This window comes from Lissotriton vulgaris, chromosome 6, assembly GCF_964263255.1.
Source record: "Lissotriton vulgaris chromosome 6, aLisVul1.2, whole genome shotgun sequence".
NCBI lineage: Eukaryota > Metazoa > Chordata > Amphibia > Caudata > Salamandridae > Lissotriton > Lissotriton vulgaris.
Genome location: NC_141694.1, coordinates 1,045,378,839 through 1,045,397,245, shown reverse-complemented (window position 1 = coordinate 1,045,397,245; position 18,407 = coordinate 1,045,378,839). Strand labels below are relative to the sequence as shown.

Genomic DNA, 18,407 nt, shown 5'->3' with positions numbered 1-18,407 from the left:
CGGGAACCAAAACCAACATCAAATTATAATAACTGGAAAAAGGGGATGTCTCCTACTAAGCCCAAGTACAGCAGATAGGCGGTAATTTCAGTCAGGAGTTTGCGAGTTACGGTCAACAATAGGCTAACTATTAGGCCACCCACCCAGGCGGTGTAAAATGCACACTCTCGGACTTTGGGTGTGACTTACACCCTTTCCGCACCCCTCCCTTACCTAACCCTCCCTTCCAAGTTTCCTCCCGCCAAGTCCCGTGGTACACCCCACTCACCGGCCCTGCCGTAACTCTCCAGAGTTACGGCCGCTCTCCAGCATCCTCCGGAGGATTCCACCACTCCTCACACCAAGGTTCGTCCACTTCTTCGTCCGCAGCGTCTCCTCTCTGTGGTTCCGTCGCTCTGGCCGCTTCACAGAGTTTCTTCTGTACCCCTTCTCCTCCTGGCGTTTCCTCGTGGCTTTCGGCTCCAAACGACTGAACACCTCCCTCCTCGGGGACCTTCGTTTTCATTTGTCCCGCCCAATCACTTCCGGGGTTAAGTCCAACCTCTTCCGGGTCTTGGCTGTCGGCTCTCTGCAGAGACACGGAAAGACGGCATGGATGGGTATTTCCTGGACCGGGATTCCTCCTGTTTTCCCGAGTCCCGCGAATATCAGGCTGACCACGGGGAACGTCCGCCCATGGGGAAACACCGGTGAGTCTCTCCTCACAGGGAGTGAACCCCTGGAGGGCCACGGAGCCAGAGAATGGACGGCGTAACATTAGCCCCGCTGGGGAATCCGAAAAGCCGCCCCCCACAGTGGGCAATGGAGTGTGCCAGTTGCCCATCTCCAGCGTGAGGCCTCCCTTTAGCATAATCATTGCCACCCTTGCTCTTCTGCGGGGAGTAATTTGCTTCCTGCGTGCTGGCTGCTGTCTACAGCTGCTCTGAGGACTCCTTCTGGATCGGGCTGACTCTGCTCTTCATGCTGGTGCTGTCGGTCATGGTCTCGCTGACGCTCACATTCATTCACCAGGACCTGGGGCGGTACCGGCTGCTGGTGCCACTCATCAGGTTAGGCAAGAGAAGCCTGCCCTCACTGAGGCGCCCTCCTGACGCAGGTGCCAATAGCTCACGCAGATCTGAGTTTCTTTGCATTCTGGTAGCTGTAGTTTCGCTTTTCCATTTATAAATGCAACTGTGAAAGAACGATTATCAGAGAATGCGTACTCGATTGCTTAATTTGGCATATGTACAAACCAGGCGACGGTGACTCATTTATTCATAATTTAAGGAAGCAGTATTAACAAAGCACCCAACTAACAGCTGTCCCAGCTCAAAGTATTGCCTCTCCACCAGTCAATTAATTCCTGCTCACTTTTTTTTATTGTTTTACTTTCTATCTCGCCTTTTGCAAACTCAGCATTCATTGCCCAGAAGTATAAACAAACAGTAAGCTACTTTCGTTAAACAAAGCAAGCACTCTGGTCACTCAGCCACCACTCCCAAACCTGCAATTTTTGATAAAAGATGTAAGATGTTCCTTGTTGGAGTTCAAATGGTCGCAGTTTATTTACACTGTAAGAAGCAAATGACCCACTCGCAGGCCGGGCAACGTTTTTTCAATAACTTTGACAATTTATAGAACATATAACTTGATCGTATCTTTCATTACAGATCATGTGATGTTGAAGTCAGTCTCTTTGAGTAGGTTTGTCTTTGGGGTACCCACAGTGCCATATTCTGGGGTTAACTTTCGACCTTTGTTAATTCTTGGTAGCAGTCCAGCAGGTGGCTTGGGTGTGAGTACATGGCCCATGGCGAATTGTTGCCAAGCGTTCTGCCCCCCACCCCCCTTTTTAGGTCTCGCCTAGGCAGAGCTTACGCTGTCTCTTCGAGACATGCTGTATTCAGGATATGGGAATAAAGGTCCGCCCTCTTTCCGACCATCTTTTTAATTTGCTCCTGTCCTTTGTAAATGGTGGCTTTTTGGTCAATAGGCTTAGTAGCCCTTCCTTAGTTCCACCTTGTTTCTTCTTGTAACCTCCCATGAGGACACCCCTGTTACAAGTGTTGTTACTCCCTAGATTTTAATTACAGCCTCAGAGCACTATTTTCTTAAAGGTCTTCAGGCAGAACACACACTTGGTCATAGGCAAGGCCGGCAGTGGTTACTTTACTCAGTAGCACATAGCACATTTATATGAGACATTCTATAAATTTCCCTTCATCAGCTTGATACAGAGTACAACCTAATCCGAAATTAATATAATATTCTTTTTTTCACATTTTAAAGCTACTAATTGTATATATGGACATAGCTATTTGAATGTACCCGTGGTATTGTCTTGCATGCAATGCATTATGGGTAGGGTGTATTTACCATATCTTATGCAGGATGCAGTACCATATGTGGCCAAAAGAGTTCTCTTGGGCCCTTTTTTGGCAACCTATGGTACTGCACCCTGCAATATGTCTAGGTAAAAAACATTGGCATTTAAAATTCCATTACCTCCAACTCCAACAAATGCGAGACCTATTGCCTTTCCTAAGCAATCGGTCTTGCATTTGTTAAAGTTAGAACTGTTGGCGTTGAAAATGACAATGTTTTTTCTTTTGCTTTTCTGTACCATTGGCAATTATTATAACTCCACTTCATATAAAAAAGAAAAGTAATTTTTTAAAAAATTTCAATGCCAACAGCTCGAACTTTAACAAATGCGAGACCTATTGCATTGCAAATGCTTGTTTTTTGTCCTTCCAATTATTTTCAGTTGTGTCATCTCGGATATATGTTTCTGTACTATTTTGCAATTTTGTGTATACAGGCAACTCAATTTCATGGTGCAGACATCTGTTAGTGTTGCACCGTTTGCAATGTGTGAGAAGTACAGTAGAGCAGTTAGGAAGTCAAGTAAAGTTGCCCTGGAAAATAATGCACATCCTTAACTGCTCGATGCCTAATTGAAATTTTTCGTAAAGTAGAAATCTTAAGAGATGTAAGCGTGTTCTACTTAGAAATTGCACACTGATTTTAAATGTCCTATTTTCTTTTTATTTTCGTACAGGTTATTCAGGTCCCTCAAGGAAAATACAAAGTTTTACCATCAGAGAGAACGAAAGTTGGTCCTTACCCAGTGTCTTTAATTCCAGGGCAGTTCCAAGAATATTACAAACGGTACTTTATTAAAGAAAATTATACACAATAAAAGGGATGCATATCTAAGTGTTGTAGGATTTTTATGTACCCTTTCGTTTCTCCATTCAAACACATTTCACTTCATAAAGTTCTGGTAACTGGGAAGGACTGTGATACAGTGTATGAAGTGTGTACAGTATAATAGTGATGAATACACCAATTCAGAGAGGAGAACTACCTGACCATATTCTCCATAACCTAGCATTAACGCACCCCTAGATGGCTAGGTCAAAACTACTACTTGGTTACCCTGCTGAAAACTCAAAAAGATTTTGAAGTAATTGTGTGACCGCAGCGCAGCTTGTTGTGGCATTCCCTCGTTATTGGCGATTATCCACACCATGGTAGGTAAATATCACCCTGGAGGACTCAACCATTTCTGTGAGTTCTTAGATACTTATGAGCTGGATTATAGCAGGGATTCCGAAAGTATGGGCTTTCAAAAAAAGGGCAAAATATGTTGCCACTATTATAGTGTAGATGAGCCATTATACCTAATCTAACATCTAATATTTTTTGTTTTAACCATATCTTCATACTCAACTGTAAAGGGAAATCCTTGAGTATACCCTAACATATTTTTATCATCCTTCTGGATCCCTGCTATAATCCATTTCATATTTATCTAAGATCTCCCAGAAATGGTTGAGTCCGCCCTGGTGGTGTTTACCTTCCGTGGTGTGTATAATTGCAATGATGAAGCATGCCATGACAAGATGTGGGTGAGGCGATTTCACTATATCTTTTTGAGTTTTCTGCGGGGTAACCAAGTAGTAGTTATGACTTGGCCATCTATATGTATGTTTACAGTATAATAGTGAATGGACAAAATACCATGTTTTTCACAGAGTATGTTGACACTACAGCGCAGAGTATGTTGATCTAGGTAAATAATTACTGGATGCCAAAAGAGAGGTTTCTAAAGATTTGTTTTGCTATTAATCGTTAATTTGTTACCTACTGCTGCTGGAGGATTCTTACTTAAACGTCATCTGAGTCATTTCAAGGTGTCAGTCAGCAATGTCTACTAGGTATTGTTTGTGTCCAGAAGTGTTGAATACCCATTCATTATTTTTCAGATATTCTCCAGATGAGCTTCGTTACCTGCCTATCAACACAGCCCTATATGAGCCCCCTCTGGACCCGCTGGACCCTGAACTTCTGGCTTTAGACAGCGAGGGAGATTCAGATGATGCTGAGGAGGGTCACGGTGACGCCAAAAAGAAAATAAAAGCCTCTTCAGTAAGCTTTAGCTACAATTGAGTTCTGGAAATATAAATGCAGTGCATGTAGTTGTTATACAGCATTGTAGTCACAAAAGAGCTAAGAATTCATTTTAAGTCTCGGATGTCAATTAAGAATGATTTGTGGTATGGTTCTTGTGGCAAATATCAGACATTACAGTGATGGCCTTTACAATGCGTTGTAATACCATACAGGCGTTGACAGCGCATGTCTTTACCTGTTTTGTAAATTCTAATACCCTGTGTTGTGACCCCACAAACCCTTTTTTTTAAAAAAAATAATCCTTACCACCCTTTACTTCCTCCTGCTCCTGAACCCTAACAAACGTTCCCCTGTTACGTCTACCCACCTGTCAAGCCTAATTTCACCATTTCCTCCATTTACCTTTTACTAGCCCTTAACCCTAAATTCACCCTCCATTTACCTTTTACTAGCCCTTAACCCTAAATTCACCCTCACCTCCCTTTACCTCTACTCCTCTCCCAACCCTAAAACCTCACTTGCCTCCATTTTCCTCTTCCCACCATTTAACCTAAAATTATCCTTAGCTCCATTTACCTCTACCACTCTTTATTCCATGTACCTCTACCCACCGCTTAACCCTAAAATGATCCACACTCCCCTTTACCGACACTTTACCCCTTTTTATCTTTTAAAATAACATTGAAAGAATCTGCGGTTGGAACGTCAATCATTACTTACAGAAAGTATTTTGTTTTCCCACCTCTGACATTGGAAGAAATCCATCTAAGTGACGGTGGAGTGAATTGGGCAACAGGCAGTATGAGCGAGGTTATACGCAGAGTGAAAGTGGTTGCTGTATGCATGCTACTGCTTTTGTGATATGTGCATGATTTCATGTAACTTGTTTAGGTTGAATCCAGCTACTGTGGAAAGGAGGACTCTTAAAGCATCTATCTGTGGTCTATGTAAGTTAATGCATCCAGCTGTTACTTTTCACATCCAACACAGCCGATGAACTAACCTGGATGGAGCAGTGTTCTAGAGTAGCAGTGGACAGGTTGTTTGCCTGATTCTAGTGCCTGTCAAAAATACTTAAAATAGCATTAACTTCACATACAAGTAATGTTTATTTCTACAGTTTTCAATTCTTATTCTGCATTCTATCTAGACAATATCCTCAATAACCCTAAAATCTGGCATAAAAACTGACCTATAATTAAAACCTTTTTTTTTTTTTCTTCAAATGTTCCTATCCTTCTTTCCCATCCTCTGCAGGACACCTTTCTCGGAGTACAGTCCTCTCTGTCACTTGCAAGTTTGCCCTAATCTCTATTTTTGCATTTCTGCAAACTCCAAGGTCACTGCCTCCCCTTCTAAACAATAATACTGGACTGCTCACTAACCTTGGGTTCTAGAGCAGCGTCCTGCCTGGTGTAAAGTGCTTCAATGCATCGCCTGGGCGTAGTATGCGCTATATAAATACAAATGCAATTGCATTAGCGATAAAAAGAATAAAACAAAATACCACCCTGCGGAGTAAAGTACTGTGTGGTAATGGATATGAGGTAAAGTCAGAAACTCATTACCATCACTTACCTGCTTGGCAAAGACGGCGGGGTAAATGTGATGTAGGGTAAACACCACAGTGTAAAGGTTACATACTATAGTGTCTGTTTCCATTGTGGATAAATGAGATGAGAATTTCAAAAGTGAACTACCCTTCAGCATGCATTTGACACTGAGGACTTCAACAAGAGTCAGTCCTTTAAGAATAATTTATTTAGCATTTTTATGTAGTGCATGCACACTAAGAGGAATAGATGCGCTTCACATAGTGGGCAAACTGCGACAAACACCTTACAGTACAACTTGAAAATTACAGAGTAAACAGGTGTGAGATTAGAGGGAAAGGTAGAAGGAGGAAGAACAACATAGGAAGTGTAGATGGCCATGGAGAAGAGAGACAGAAGCAGGTAAAAGAGAGGCTAGTACTGAGGACAGGCAAGGGAAAGCGGAGAGATAGTGAAGGGCACAGAAGGGAGGATGAAAGTGGAGATGTTGAAGGCTCAGTAAGGGTCAACACAGAGAAACTGGTGCCACCTCAGGCCTTGCCTGACTTTACGCAATGGGATACGATCCAGCCTTGTTCATGTATGCCATGGCGAAGCTGTTTAGTCATGATCCAGCCTTCCTGGAGCACCTTAGGGCCCTATGTGACCTACATGAGCTCTGTTTGGATTCCTGTCAATGGGTCCTCCCTCTGTGCTGTTTGTTCCCTTGTCTCCGCTTTGCACACCTCTGGTGCCATCTGGAAGTTTCCCAGTGCTGATGCATTTGCTGATTGACCTGCGTCCAATGCTTTTGCCGACAGCAGCTTTAACTGCACCGGCTCTGGTGCTACGGGGCCAGAGTCTTTATCTCCTGTGGAACAATCTGTGCCTAGTCAAAGGCTATATTGCAGAGGTTTTGGAGGGAAGCTCAGCAACTTATTGAAGAAGAAATGTACAGTGAAGAGCAAGTGGATACTTTCCTCCAGCATTACTAGTAGACCATGCATGATATATTTGGCTCATATTCTGACATGGGCCTGGAGTTAGGTCTCAACGGATGGGTCACTCCGTCACACCAGTGACGGATATCCCATCCGTCGAAATATAAATCTCATAGGATATAATGGGATTTATATTTTGGCGGACAGGATATCTGTCACTGTTGTGACTGAGTAACCTGTCCGCCGAGATCTAAATCTGGCCCTACGTTCAGATGCTGATTCCATTTCAGCATGCTCTGGGCGATAGTGAGGCAGCCCATCTATTTCTCCCCTCATCATATGATAGAGCAGATTTTTTGGTTTTGGAGCAGTTTAGTGGATTAGCTAACGCCCCTGAGTTGGTAATGGACTGTCGTTCAGGACCAGTTATCTCCGATGTGGCATCCTTTCATGCTTAGTTGAGGAAAGCTTCTGACGTCCTTGAGCTTCCTTTACCTTCTGTTGAGACCAAAAGCAATATTTTAGTGGGGGTTATGTCTGGGGCAATACTGAGTTGCGATGGAGGCAAATGACACCACCTACCATTAGGTAAACTGTGGAAGATTTTTCCATATTCAATAGGCACCTACGAGTTTTCAAAGCAGTTGGTAGACTAATTTTCTCCAGTATTGAGTTTTTCATTGATATACATGCTTGAATCTTCCCGGGCCTCAAGGTAGGGGTAATGTAATGTAATGGTGTCTTGTAAAGCGCATGTATCACCCCGCCATGGGGTATCTCAGCGCTGTGGACCGCTGGGGGACCCATCCTGGCTTTCCCTGTGAGATGGTCCCTGCTGGGTATCTCCAAGGTGAAACCAGGCATCCCCGGCGTATGTGGGGGGGCCGTTGTGGAGATAAGGCAAGCTAATGCCCAGAGTTGCCGAGTGTGATCCCTGGTTAGAGTAGGCACCGAGGCGAGAATGATCAAGTCCGCTGACCCTTGTCCACGACCCTGCCGCGTCGGGAATTGAACCCTGGTCCTGGGCCGTCCTCAGCTTCCGGGTCTGCCGCCTCTAACCAGTGAGCTACACCACTCCACAGTAATTAGAACAAGTAGTAAGAAGCTAAGCATTACACAGTAAAGCCCAGATGAGTGACTTTGTTAGCCAATTCATGTCATTTTCATGTCATTTTAGAAAGAACCAAACTTCAGCCAGTCGGAGAGCAGCTCTTGAATCAACCTTCCCCCTCAAGGGTCCCCACACCTCAGATTTCTAACTGCATGCCATGTGAAAGGGTCTCCCTGAGCCCTGCTCAGCTCTATGAAGAAACTGTTGCTTTGACCTATTTCTAAACTTAGTCAGCCAGATTACATTGGACCTGTTGTTTTCCTGACAATTTATTATTATCTATATTGCCTATATCTGCTAGAGACTTGCAGTTGTAGATTCCTTACCTTATTATTAACCCCAGGAGTCAGACTGGATCTGAAAAGATTTTGAGAGTAGTACCCCTGCACGTCGGTAGGTCTTGTCTGTGTCATTTACGACAGAAGTGACGTGCTCGTGCCTAATAAAGGCGCCACCCCAGCACGCGGACTTCCATTTCTTTTCGTGACTTTTCACCTCAGGAGCACAGAGCCAGGAAGAACATTAATCACGAGTGTGGAAAACTAGGGCCCTGAAAGACAAGATGATTGTCCCTGGAAATCCGTTCGCAGAGCGGTGAGGATGGGTGGATTGGTAAGGAATCTGTGGCTAGATAGTCTCTACCAGATAAGGCATTACCCAAGGTAAGTTGCTTGTTCATCTGGTGAGAATCACTAATGGGAGTGCAGTGGAGGAGACCTGGGACTGGCTAGACTGGTTAGTCCTGCGTAAATATCGCCAGTTGCTTCATCATGTGGGCGAAAAAATCCAGGCTTCTACTTGTGTGGTTACCAAAAAGAGAACGCCCGCCCCCAGTGATGCTTTCTCTGAGGTGACGTGATGGAATCTTTGCGGGGTCCCAGACAGCAATCAATCTCCTTATACAGGACTATCTTGCTTCCGTTTATGCTAGGGAGACCTCTCGGTGGAGGAGCTGAAGAGGACAGTCTGGGAGATGGCACAGGGTAGGGCACCGGGCCGGATGGGCTACCGGTGGAACACTGCCAAACATTCTCGGAGTTACTACTTCCCTGTCTCTAGGAAACCTTCTTTGAGGTGCGAAAACGTGGGATCTTACCGCAGACCATGCGAGAGGCACAAATAGTAATTCTCCCCAAACCTGGTAGGGACTCTTCAGATCCCAGTTCTTATCGACCCCTTCCATGCTGGAGGTAGATGCCAAGATATTGGCGAAGGCACATGTCACTAGGTTGTGTGATGTGGTTACCACCCTGGTTCGTGATGAACAGTGTAGCTTTGCTTTTTCCATGCCCCAAGACCCTGGTGAGGACTACGAGTCCCAGGGTGCAACTTCACTCTTCCCCGCTGCCACCGACCAGGGGGCGGCGCTAACATCATGCATAAAGTGCTGCCTCAACCTCCGCTGTGCAGGATGCATGCGGCCCAAGGGCGGACCCGTCCTGCATCTGTCAGCGACGGAAATAGGCAGGGCAGGGCCACCTCTCTTAGGCCCAACCTCACAGAACTATTTTTCTGGTAAGACAAGCTTTGTTACCGCCTGTATCTCACCCTCTGTTGTTTGGACAGCAACTGGTCAGTGTTGAAGTACTGTGACACTCACAAAGGTCCCCGTCATCTTCCAGTGGGAACCCGCATCGTGGTTTCAAGCTGCCACAACAGTGATCCCCAGCCTTGGAATCAGACAGCCTTTAACCCTAACTATAATTGTAATTGTTGAAGTGTGATCACATTGTATCTTTATTTATTTGAATCATCTTCTGTAATAAGTGGGGTGGTCCAGAGGTTGTTTTCAAAGGTTATTGTGAGCTGGTGGTAAAAAGTATTTTCCCTTCCCTGTCTTGAGATCGCTCTTCTCTTCTTTAACTTATTTCATTCTACACTTTATATGTTATCCATGAAGAGGAAATATCAGCACCAAATATTCAACAAGGGGAAGGTTTATAGCGAAGGATTCCTCATTATAAACAAACTTTAATATGGGCAAGCGGAAAGCCATGGAGGGCTCAGACAAGGAAAAAACCTAAAATAACGAAAAGCACAGCAGAGAACTGCACGCTGGAAGAGATTGATGACTTGCTAGAAAAGGTAGAATCATTATTGAGTAACAAACACAAATCAGTTAGCACACACAAATCTAAGATCACTGCTTGTTAGAAATCAGGCAAAAGCAGGTATTTTCTTGAAGTATTTATTTCTGGTAATGCAGCACAGCAACTCAGCATCTGGCTGGCAGGCAGGAACAGTGGCAACTGACCTGGTGCCTAGCAGCAGTACAGGTTCTAAGAATAGTGGTGAGAACACTGAAAGATGCAATGCATTTAAAGGGACATAACATATAATGACCATAAGTATATACAGAATGTAACACATCTCCCTTCCATAAGATGAAGATACAATAAGATAAAAACCTAAGTAACATAATCAGCAAATCTAGAAGGAGGACATCTAGAGCGAGATGAAATTTTAACTCTTGAAGAGATGTCATCATTGGGATGCAATTGTACAGAAGGCTCAGAATTATTTGTGTATGAGGGACATTTGGCAACACGTTTTATGTTCCACAATTTACCATCCTGAGTGATAACACTGTTGGTAAAGACCTTGACAATCTTCATAGGCTTACCAAACTTGTTTGAACACTTTGTGATGAAACCAGGTTTTTTAATCCTGACCCAATCACCAATGGCAAAATTGGGTTCTTTGGTCTTCCATCTGTTGTCATACCATTCTTTAACCTTACGCTGTTTACATTCAACTTTTTGTGCAACATCTTTTAACAAATTATCTGAAAAAGAAACATTTGAACATTTGTCTTTTAACCACCATGGACAAATTGAGGAAGCTGGGTCTCGCCCTTTTAACAAACGGAAAGGACTGACTTCAGTTGTAGAATGGGGAGTTATTCTATATAACCATAATTTTTCTCTTAGCAAATTCTTCCAACTGGACCCAACTTTAATGACATCAGATACAAAACCTTTCAACACTCTGTTAAAACGTTCAACAAAACCATTTTCATGTGGTTCATAAACAGAAACCAAAGAATGTTTAATGTTGAGTTGTTTAAGAAAATTTTCCATCTCTACAGAAGTAAGTTGCACACCGTTATCAGTAACAAGCACTGACGGAGTGCCTTCCCTGGAAAATATCTCCTTGAAGAAATCTATCACAACATTGGTGGAGACAGAAGACACAAACCTGACCTCAGGCCATTTAGAGTGGTAGTCCACCAGAACTAAAGCATAACGGGAATCAACTGGAAGACACATAAATGGACCAGAAATATCGAAAGAAATTTTCTTCCAAGGTTCACTTGGCCAGGTGGAACACTTCAAGTGAGGAACATTAACTTTTAACATTTTTTCACTTCCCATGCAAACCTCACATTCTCTTACCCTGCGATCTGCCATTCTATCGATACCAGGCCACCAAAAGTAATTCCTTATGAGACGCTTCATAGCTGACATTCCTGGATGCATATTATGTGCCACATCCAAAATTACCTTCTGTAAACCCACAGGAGGAACACATTTGCCAGACTTGAAGATCAAATCATTTTCCAATTCAAGCTCATCCATGACAGAAAACATAGGTAAAACACTATCTGACAAATTCCTTTTGTCAGGCCAACCTTCCAAAATAAACTTCTTTATACTCTGTAAGGTAGCATCCTGTTCATAAGCAAGTTTCCAAGACTGTTCAGAAATGTCATTGAAAGAACCTGACAAAACATCTTCCAAAACCATGACAATGTCAGCATCCTCAACTTTCCCTACACAGCTACTCTTGCAAGGCATGCGAGACATAAAGTCCGCAATGACATTCTTCTTACCAGGAACGAACTCTGGAGTAAAACAGTATTCCTGCAATCTTGAAGTCAGTCTGGCTATGCGAGCAGTAGAACTCCATCCACCCCCGGTGGACAGAATATTAACAAGCGGCTTATGGTCAGTCCTCAACAGGAACTTACTGCCCCAAATATAATTGCGAAAATGTTCTATGGCCCAAACACAAGCCAACAACTCTCTTTCAATTACAGCATAACGCCGTTCCGTTTCATTGAGTGTACGTGAAGCAAAGCAAACATTCCACTCCTCCTTCCCAGCAATTTGAGATAACACAGCTCCTAACCCATACATACTGGCATCCACAGTGATTATGCACATTTTGTTTATACAAAAAGGTCTAAGAGTAGGGGCTTGTAAGATGTCAGACTTGATAAGCTCAAAAGCTGTTTGTTGTTCTTGTCCCCAAGCAAAAACAGCATTATTTCTGAGAAGTCGTCTTAGAGGTTCCATCTTAGATGCAAAGTTATATACAAATTTGCTGTAATACTCGCACATTCCTGCAAATGAAAGTAATTGTTCCTTATTCTCAGGAGGAGGTGCATTAGTAATACCATCAACATTCGATTTTTTCGGAACTACCCCATCCCCGGATAATGTATGTCCCAGATATTCCACAGAATGTTGGAACATTTTACACTTGCTAGCCTTTAATGTAAGACCATTCTCCTCCAACTTCCGACACACACTACGTAGATGTTGTAAATGCTCATCATGTGTGGTTGAAAAAATTAAAATGTCGTCCTGAAAACACTTTACAAAGTTATCAAAATCCCTGAACAAATTAAACATCACCCTCTGAAATACTGAAGCCGCCGAAGCTAAGCCGAACGGCATTCTGGTGTACTGGAATAAACCTTGAGGAGTAATAAATGCTGTTAAACATTTTGAGTCATCAGTTAATGGAACCTGGTGATAGGCTGATCTTAAATCCAAAGTGGAGAAAACTTTCGCCCCTTCTAGCATTGATACCACTTCATTTATATTGGGCAATGGATGACAGTCTACTATAATATTAGCATTCAAAGCTCGAAGGTCCACACACATTCTCAGACTTTTATCCGGTTTCCTAACTAAAACGATGGGCGAAACCCATTCTGCAGACTCTATAGGTTCAATAATTTTCTCTGCAACTAAATCATTAAGCATTTTCTTCAGCTCCTCTCTAACATTAATGGGAACGCCTCTCAATTTTTGTTTGAGAGGAATCACATCCTGTTTAAGTTTGATTCTGTGGGAATAATCTTTAACCATGCCCAATTTATCTGAAAACACATCTTTAAACTCTGTTTTGATTAACGTAGTTAAATTGGTTAATTTGTCCTTTTCAACCAAAGCAATGTTACATACTTCTGCATTCACATCCAACATCACTGGATCCACTGCACGAGGATTGAGAGTAATCCCAAACTTCCATTGGTCTCTCCAACCCAGTACATTAATACCTTTGAGAGCTATATACAACTTGACACTTACACATCTTCCTTTGAACGTGAGATCTACAACAAACAAACCTAACATATCAATTTTGCTTTCATTGAAACTTAAAGCACAAATATCAGGTGGTAAAATGTTCTCAAGACAGAGAACCGTACTTAATTTGATATTAAAATATTCCTTGGTGATAATTGTCCATGGAGAACCTGAATCAGCCATAAGGTCCAGTTTGATATTCAACACTTCAACTTCACATAAAGGTTTTTTTATACCAAAAAAAGTCAGTAGGATCATTAACATTCGACATAGCCTCTTTCAAAAATACCACAAAACCCTTATTATCATCACAATGGTAACCCGCACATTCACACTTACATGCCTTTGAAGATTCTTCCAGCACAGATGCCATCTTTACCTGTGTGTTCGGAACTGATCTTTTTATGTCCTTACACATGTTGGAAAAATGTCCCATCCTACCACATTTCCTACATTCTCTGTTAATAGCAGGGCAACCACCATATGAGGCTAGATGAGTTTTACTACCACATCTAAAGCATACATATGTTTTGTCAAACTTTCTTACAGTACCATGAAAATTTGTCCTGCTGGAATTAAAATTGAAACTGGGATGAGACCCTGCACTTGAATGAGGCTCTGTGCGTTTGAGTGCACAAACTTCATCTACACACTCAGTTTTATGTTCAGTATGTTTTTTAACTGTACTCATCCACTTCTCAGACTGTTCTAACGATTTAGCAATGGCAATGGCTTCGGACAATTTAGGATCTCCTAACTCCCAAAGTCTTTCTTGTGTTTTCTTGTTTTTGACGTGAACGATAATTTGATCACGTAACATCTCATCACAGATCGTGCCAAAATTGCAATGAATGGATAAAGACCTGAGAGCAGTAATAAAATCATCAAACGATTCAGAATCATGTTGTGCTCTGGTATAGAACTTATATCTATTTAAGGCTATATTTGTAACAGGTTTAAACCTTTTCTCTAGTCTCAATAAGGCTTCCTTGTACACATTAGTACCTTCACCCTCACCTTCAGCAGGTGGAATTTGTGGGAGAGCCCTAAATACCATTTGTCCCTCTGATCCCAAACAGTGTAATAGGATGCTCTTCTTCCTTTCAGCTCCCATGCGTTCCCCGTCGATTGCCTTCATATAATTAATGAACTCCTCCTTCCAACGTGTCCAAGGCAAAGGAGGATCCCCTTTATTTTGTAAAAATTTGTCCGGTGGATCGAATTGCATGGCCATGACTTACAGAATGTGTGGCTTAATATATATATGAAATCCACTAATACTAAAGAAGTTCAGCGTTGAATAAATGAATGGCAACAGATAAGCAAAACAATAAAGAAAATATTAAATGCAGACTCATAGGAATTTAGTATTGTAGTTAAATGTAAGCTGAAAATAACATGGATCGTAAGCGTCACAAGTTACTTTGAATCCATCCAGAAAGTAAGATTCACGAAGCAAATCCTAAAAATAGCGTAAACGCCACCACTTCACCACTTACTTGAAGTCAATCCAGAGAATGCATCGGTGAAGCAAAAGACTCGAAAATGCGGAGATCGAGTCGAAAACAAAACAAAAGTTAGCACTGATCGACTCGGAAACTCGTTGCCGTGGTAACGGAAATACAAAATGGCGGCACGTTGTTTCAGAAGTGACGTGGGACGTTCCGTTTTCCTTGCGTCACGACGTCTTAAAGAGCAGTGTTCCTCTCGTGAATGCGCGCATGCGCCTTGTAGCAGTTATGATTACTCACGCGGGTCGAGGAGATGACGCGAAGGAGAGCGTCTTGTTTTGCTTTAAGTTGTCCTCGAGTCCCACGATGACAGAGAGGCTCGCTCTGCGGCAAGCACGCCAAGATCAGGTAAACAAGCTCGTGCTTCAGTATGCTGACGTTTCAAATGAAAACACAAGTCTTAAAAGTACAAATACATATGAAAATGTATTTCTTCAGGATACAAAAGAAAGGAATTACCGGATTTTCAGTGAAGTAGAAGAAAACGTCTTCTAAAGTAGTTCTTCTGGGTTCCAAGTTGCTTGAAAGTACAAAAATGATTTTACTCCACACCTGTGCTGCTTCTTAAGTTGATGGAGTAGAATATGTTTCCTTGTTGACCCTCGTCGCCAAATTTTGTTAGAAATCAGGCAAAAGCAGGTATTTTCTTGAAGTATTTATTTCTGGTAATGCAGCACAGCAACTCAGCATCTGGCTGGCAGGCAGGAACAGTGGCAACTGACCTGGTGCCTAGCAGCAGTACAGGTTCTAAGAATAGTGGTGAGAACACTGAAAGATGCAATGCATTTAAAGGGACATAACATATAATGACCATAAGTATATACAGAATGTAACACTGCTTTTTATGTAGAACAAGAGTAAAATCCCCAGAATAAAACAACTTCAAAACCAGGTGAAACACTTGTAACTATTGAGATTCCACCCCACTAACCAGTAGCCCCCGCCTGTAATAACAGTCCTATCTATAATAGAATAACATATAGGAAGATCGCACTCATCCAACCCTATGGACCTAAAATCCTCAGAAGATCAAACTGGTCTCGTCGGAGATAGGGGGGCTCTATCAACAATACTATGTACTAATAGATACTCACCATTAGCCTCACTCCCAACAACAGCCTCTGTGAGTGATCTATCTCCTACTTATAACTTGATTCCAATAATACTTCCAAATTGTAACAACCAGCAGACCCAAACTCACTCTACAAGGGACCCCGAGAGTCCGGCTAACATAGAGGAGGCGCAGGGCCCAAGTAGGAACCTGCATGTGAAGCCCAAATCTCCCACTACTTCTAATGCCCTGACCCGACTCTCTAGCCGCCCAACACTAGTACGCAGTAATATTATGGACACTCAAGAACCTGCCTATGAGGAGGGAAAAGGCTATGAGAGAAGTACGTCTGGTTCCATGGGAGCAAGGTTGGAGAGCAGGGATGTATGGAAGAACAAGGGTGATGTTGGCCATTACCGTTCCTATAACAATAAACCCCAATACAATCACTATATGGAAGGGCAGCTAAATTATTGTGCACGGCCTACAATAACCGGAAGTGAACAGGACACACAAAGTGAGCAATCAAGGTACTGTTCAGGCAATAGAAATCGAGCTCCTAGACAGAATCGAAACAGTAAAATAGTCAATGATAAAAACACCCAGGCAGATCAGACGCTATTCATGACAAATGTCCCTAAATTGACTCACTCCTCCTACTGGGAGGATGAAGAGTCATTAAAAAAATAAGGTCATTCATTATATCAGATCCAAGCATGAGTGCCTATCAGTGATACGCTCTGACATTATAAAAGCGGAACACGGTATGAACCGCACAATACCATACTCCTTGTTCTCAAATCCAAAAGTGTAGTCGACGGCTTGATAGCATTGGACCTAAGAGCACCACTAAACTCTAACTTTGCAGTTACCTAGAGGCAGTCGACTCACTAGGTACACAGGGAACTGGACTCATGCCTGGTATTAGTATGCATAAGTCACTGGATGTGTGTATAGACCTAGGAAATAGTCGAGGGTATGTAGTATCTGGCATTGTTGTGTGTATGGTTTCAAAAATAATAGTCTGTATTTTAGAGTGGGTGTATCAAAGTTTATATTAGAGCATCAGTATGTGCATCAGATTATCACGTGGATGATGTCATCAGTGATGCCATCAGTGATGCCATCAGTGATGTCATTTGAGATGTCATCAGTGATGTCACTGACCATGTCATGAGTGATGTAATATGTTACGTCATCAGCAGTGCATTGCGGGTGCGCAAGTTAAAGTTAGCTCAACTAACTATAGCTGGCGAATTTCTATGGTTTTATGTGAGTCAAATGGCCAACTAACTATAACGTTTCTGAAACCTATGTTTTTTTCAGTGAATTTCTAAGGTTTTTTAAATGCTAATTCCTAACTATAACGTCTATAAAACCTATGTTTTTTTCAGTGAATTTCAAAGGTTTTACAAATGTTATTTCATATTTTAATATTTATAAAACCTTTATTTTTTAATCGTTTTTTTATATTTTGCAACTCTATTACCCTTTTTATAACTTAAAAAATTATGTAATGTTTTTTATCTTCCCCCCAAAAAATGTATCTTTTTATTGATTTTTTTTTTTTTAAGAAAACTACAGTCCCGTACCGGTAGTCTATTCACAAAAAAGATCCCTGTACCAAGGACAGATAGTGTAGTCTATTTAATCAACATGAGTATACACTTGTTCTGGACCTATTACTACAATGTGCCAGAAACAACCCCCTTTCTCTTCACAGTGAGGTGTGTTTTCTCTAATGTCTTGCTGTCCATACACAAAGCAATGTTTGTAACTAAAAAACTTAAAATTACAAGGTGGCAATCAACTCAAGGTGTCCAATGATGCCTGCCCTCAATCAGACAGTGCATCGATCCACACTCAAACAGATAAAGAAATGAAAAAATGTGTGGTGGAGAGGAAGGCACCTCACGGGCGAACAACCCTCGGGGAACTTGGCAGATGTTTTTACCAATTCTATGCCCCTTTCTCATCATCGGTTGCCATTCCAATCCAGAAAGAAATGAGTGTACAAAACACAGAAAATGTACAACACAAAAGCAAAACTGCGTGTAAAGAGGTGCTAGACAGAAAGCTTATAACAATAGCCAACTGGTGTGACCAACATAAACGAGTGACATAAAATCATCAGACACACTCACTATATATCTTTATTATTCGTATTAGTGTGTGCTGGTGAATTAAAAAGGCTGGTAGCTTAATAATGCATACCAATACCTGATACCGACATGTTTCACTGCCCCAATGCTTTTGGCAGATTCATCAGGGTATTAACACTCGGCCACTGCACCGATTGTGGACACCTCTTTTTTTGGACACTTTTGAGTTGAAAAAACATACACCCGTATGAGACCATTAAAAACCTATTTCTGAAACCAATCTGGAAATCTTATTCTCTAGAAAATTAAGGTCGAAATAAAGAACATTTACCCTGATTCAGCCCTGTCTTCTCATACCAGCTGATCAGCTGATCCACTTTGTTTTGTGTCGATTGATACATCAATCTGCAAATAGTAAAACCATCAAACCGTCAACCTGT

The 18,407-nt window shown here is 42.1% G+C and overlaps 1 protein-coding gene across 2 annotated transcripts in view; it reads left to right on the top strand.

The window, feature by feature from the left end:
* Positions 1 to 18,407, top strand: part of PHF10 (PHD finger protein 10) — a 678,055-nt gene that overhangs the window by 350,527 nt on the left and 309,121 nt on the right. For both annotated transcript variants that reach the window (XM_086927105.1, XM_086927104.1), the window contains exons 6-7: positions 3,044 to 3,153; positions 4,254 to 4,416. In XM_086927105.1, coding sequence (XP_086783231.1) covers positions 3,044 to 3,153; positions 4,254 to 4,416 — 273 coding nt within the window. The remainder of the gene's footprint in view (positions 1 to 3,043; positions 3,154 to 4,253; positions 4,417 to 18,407) is intronic.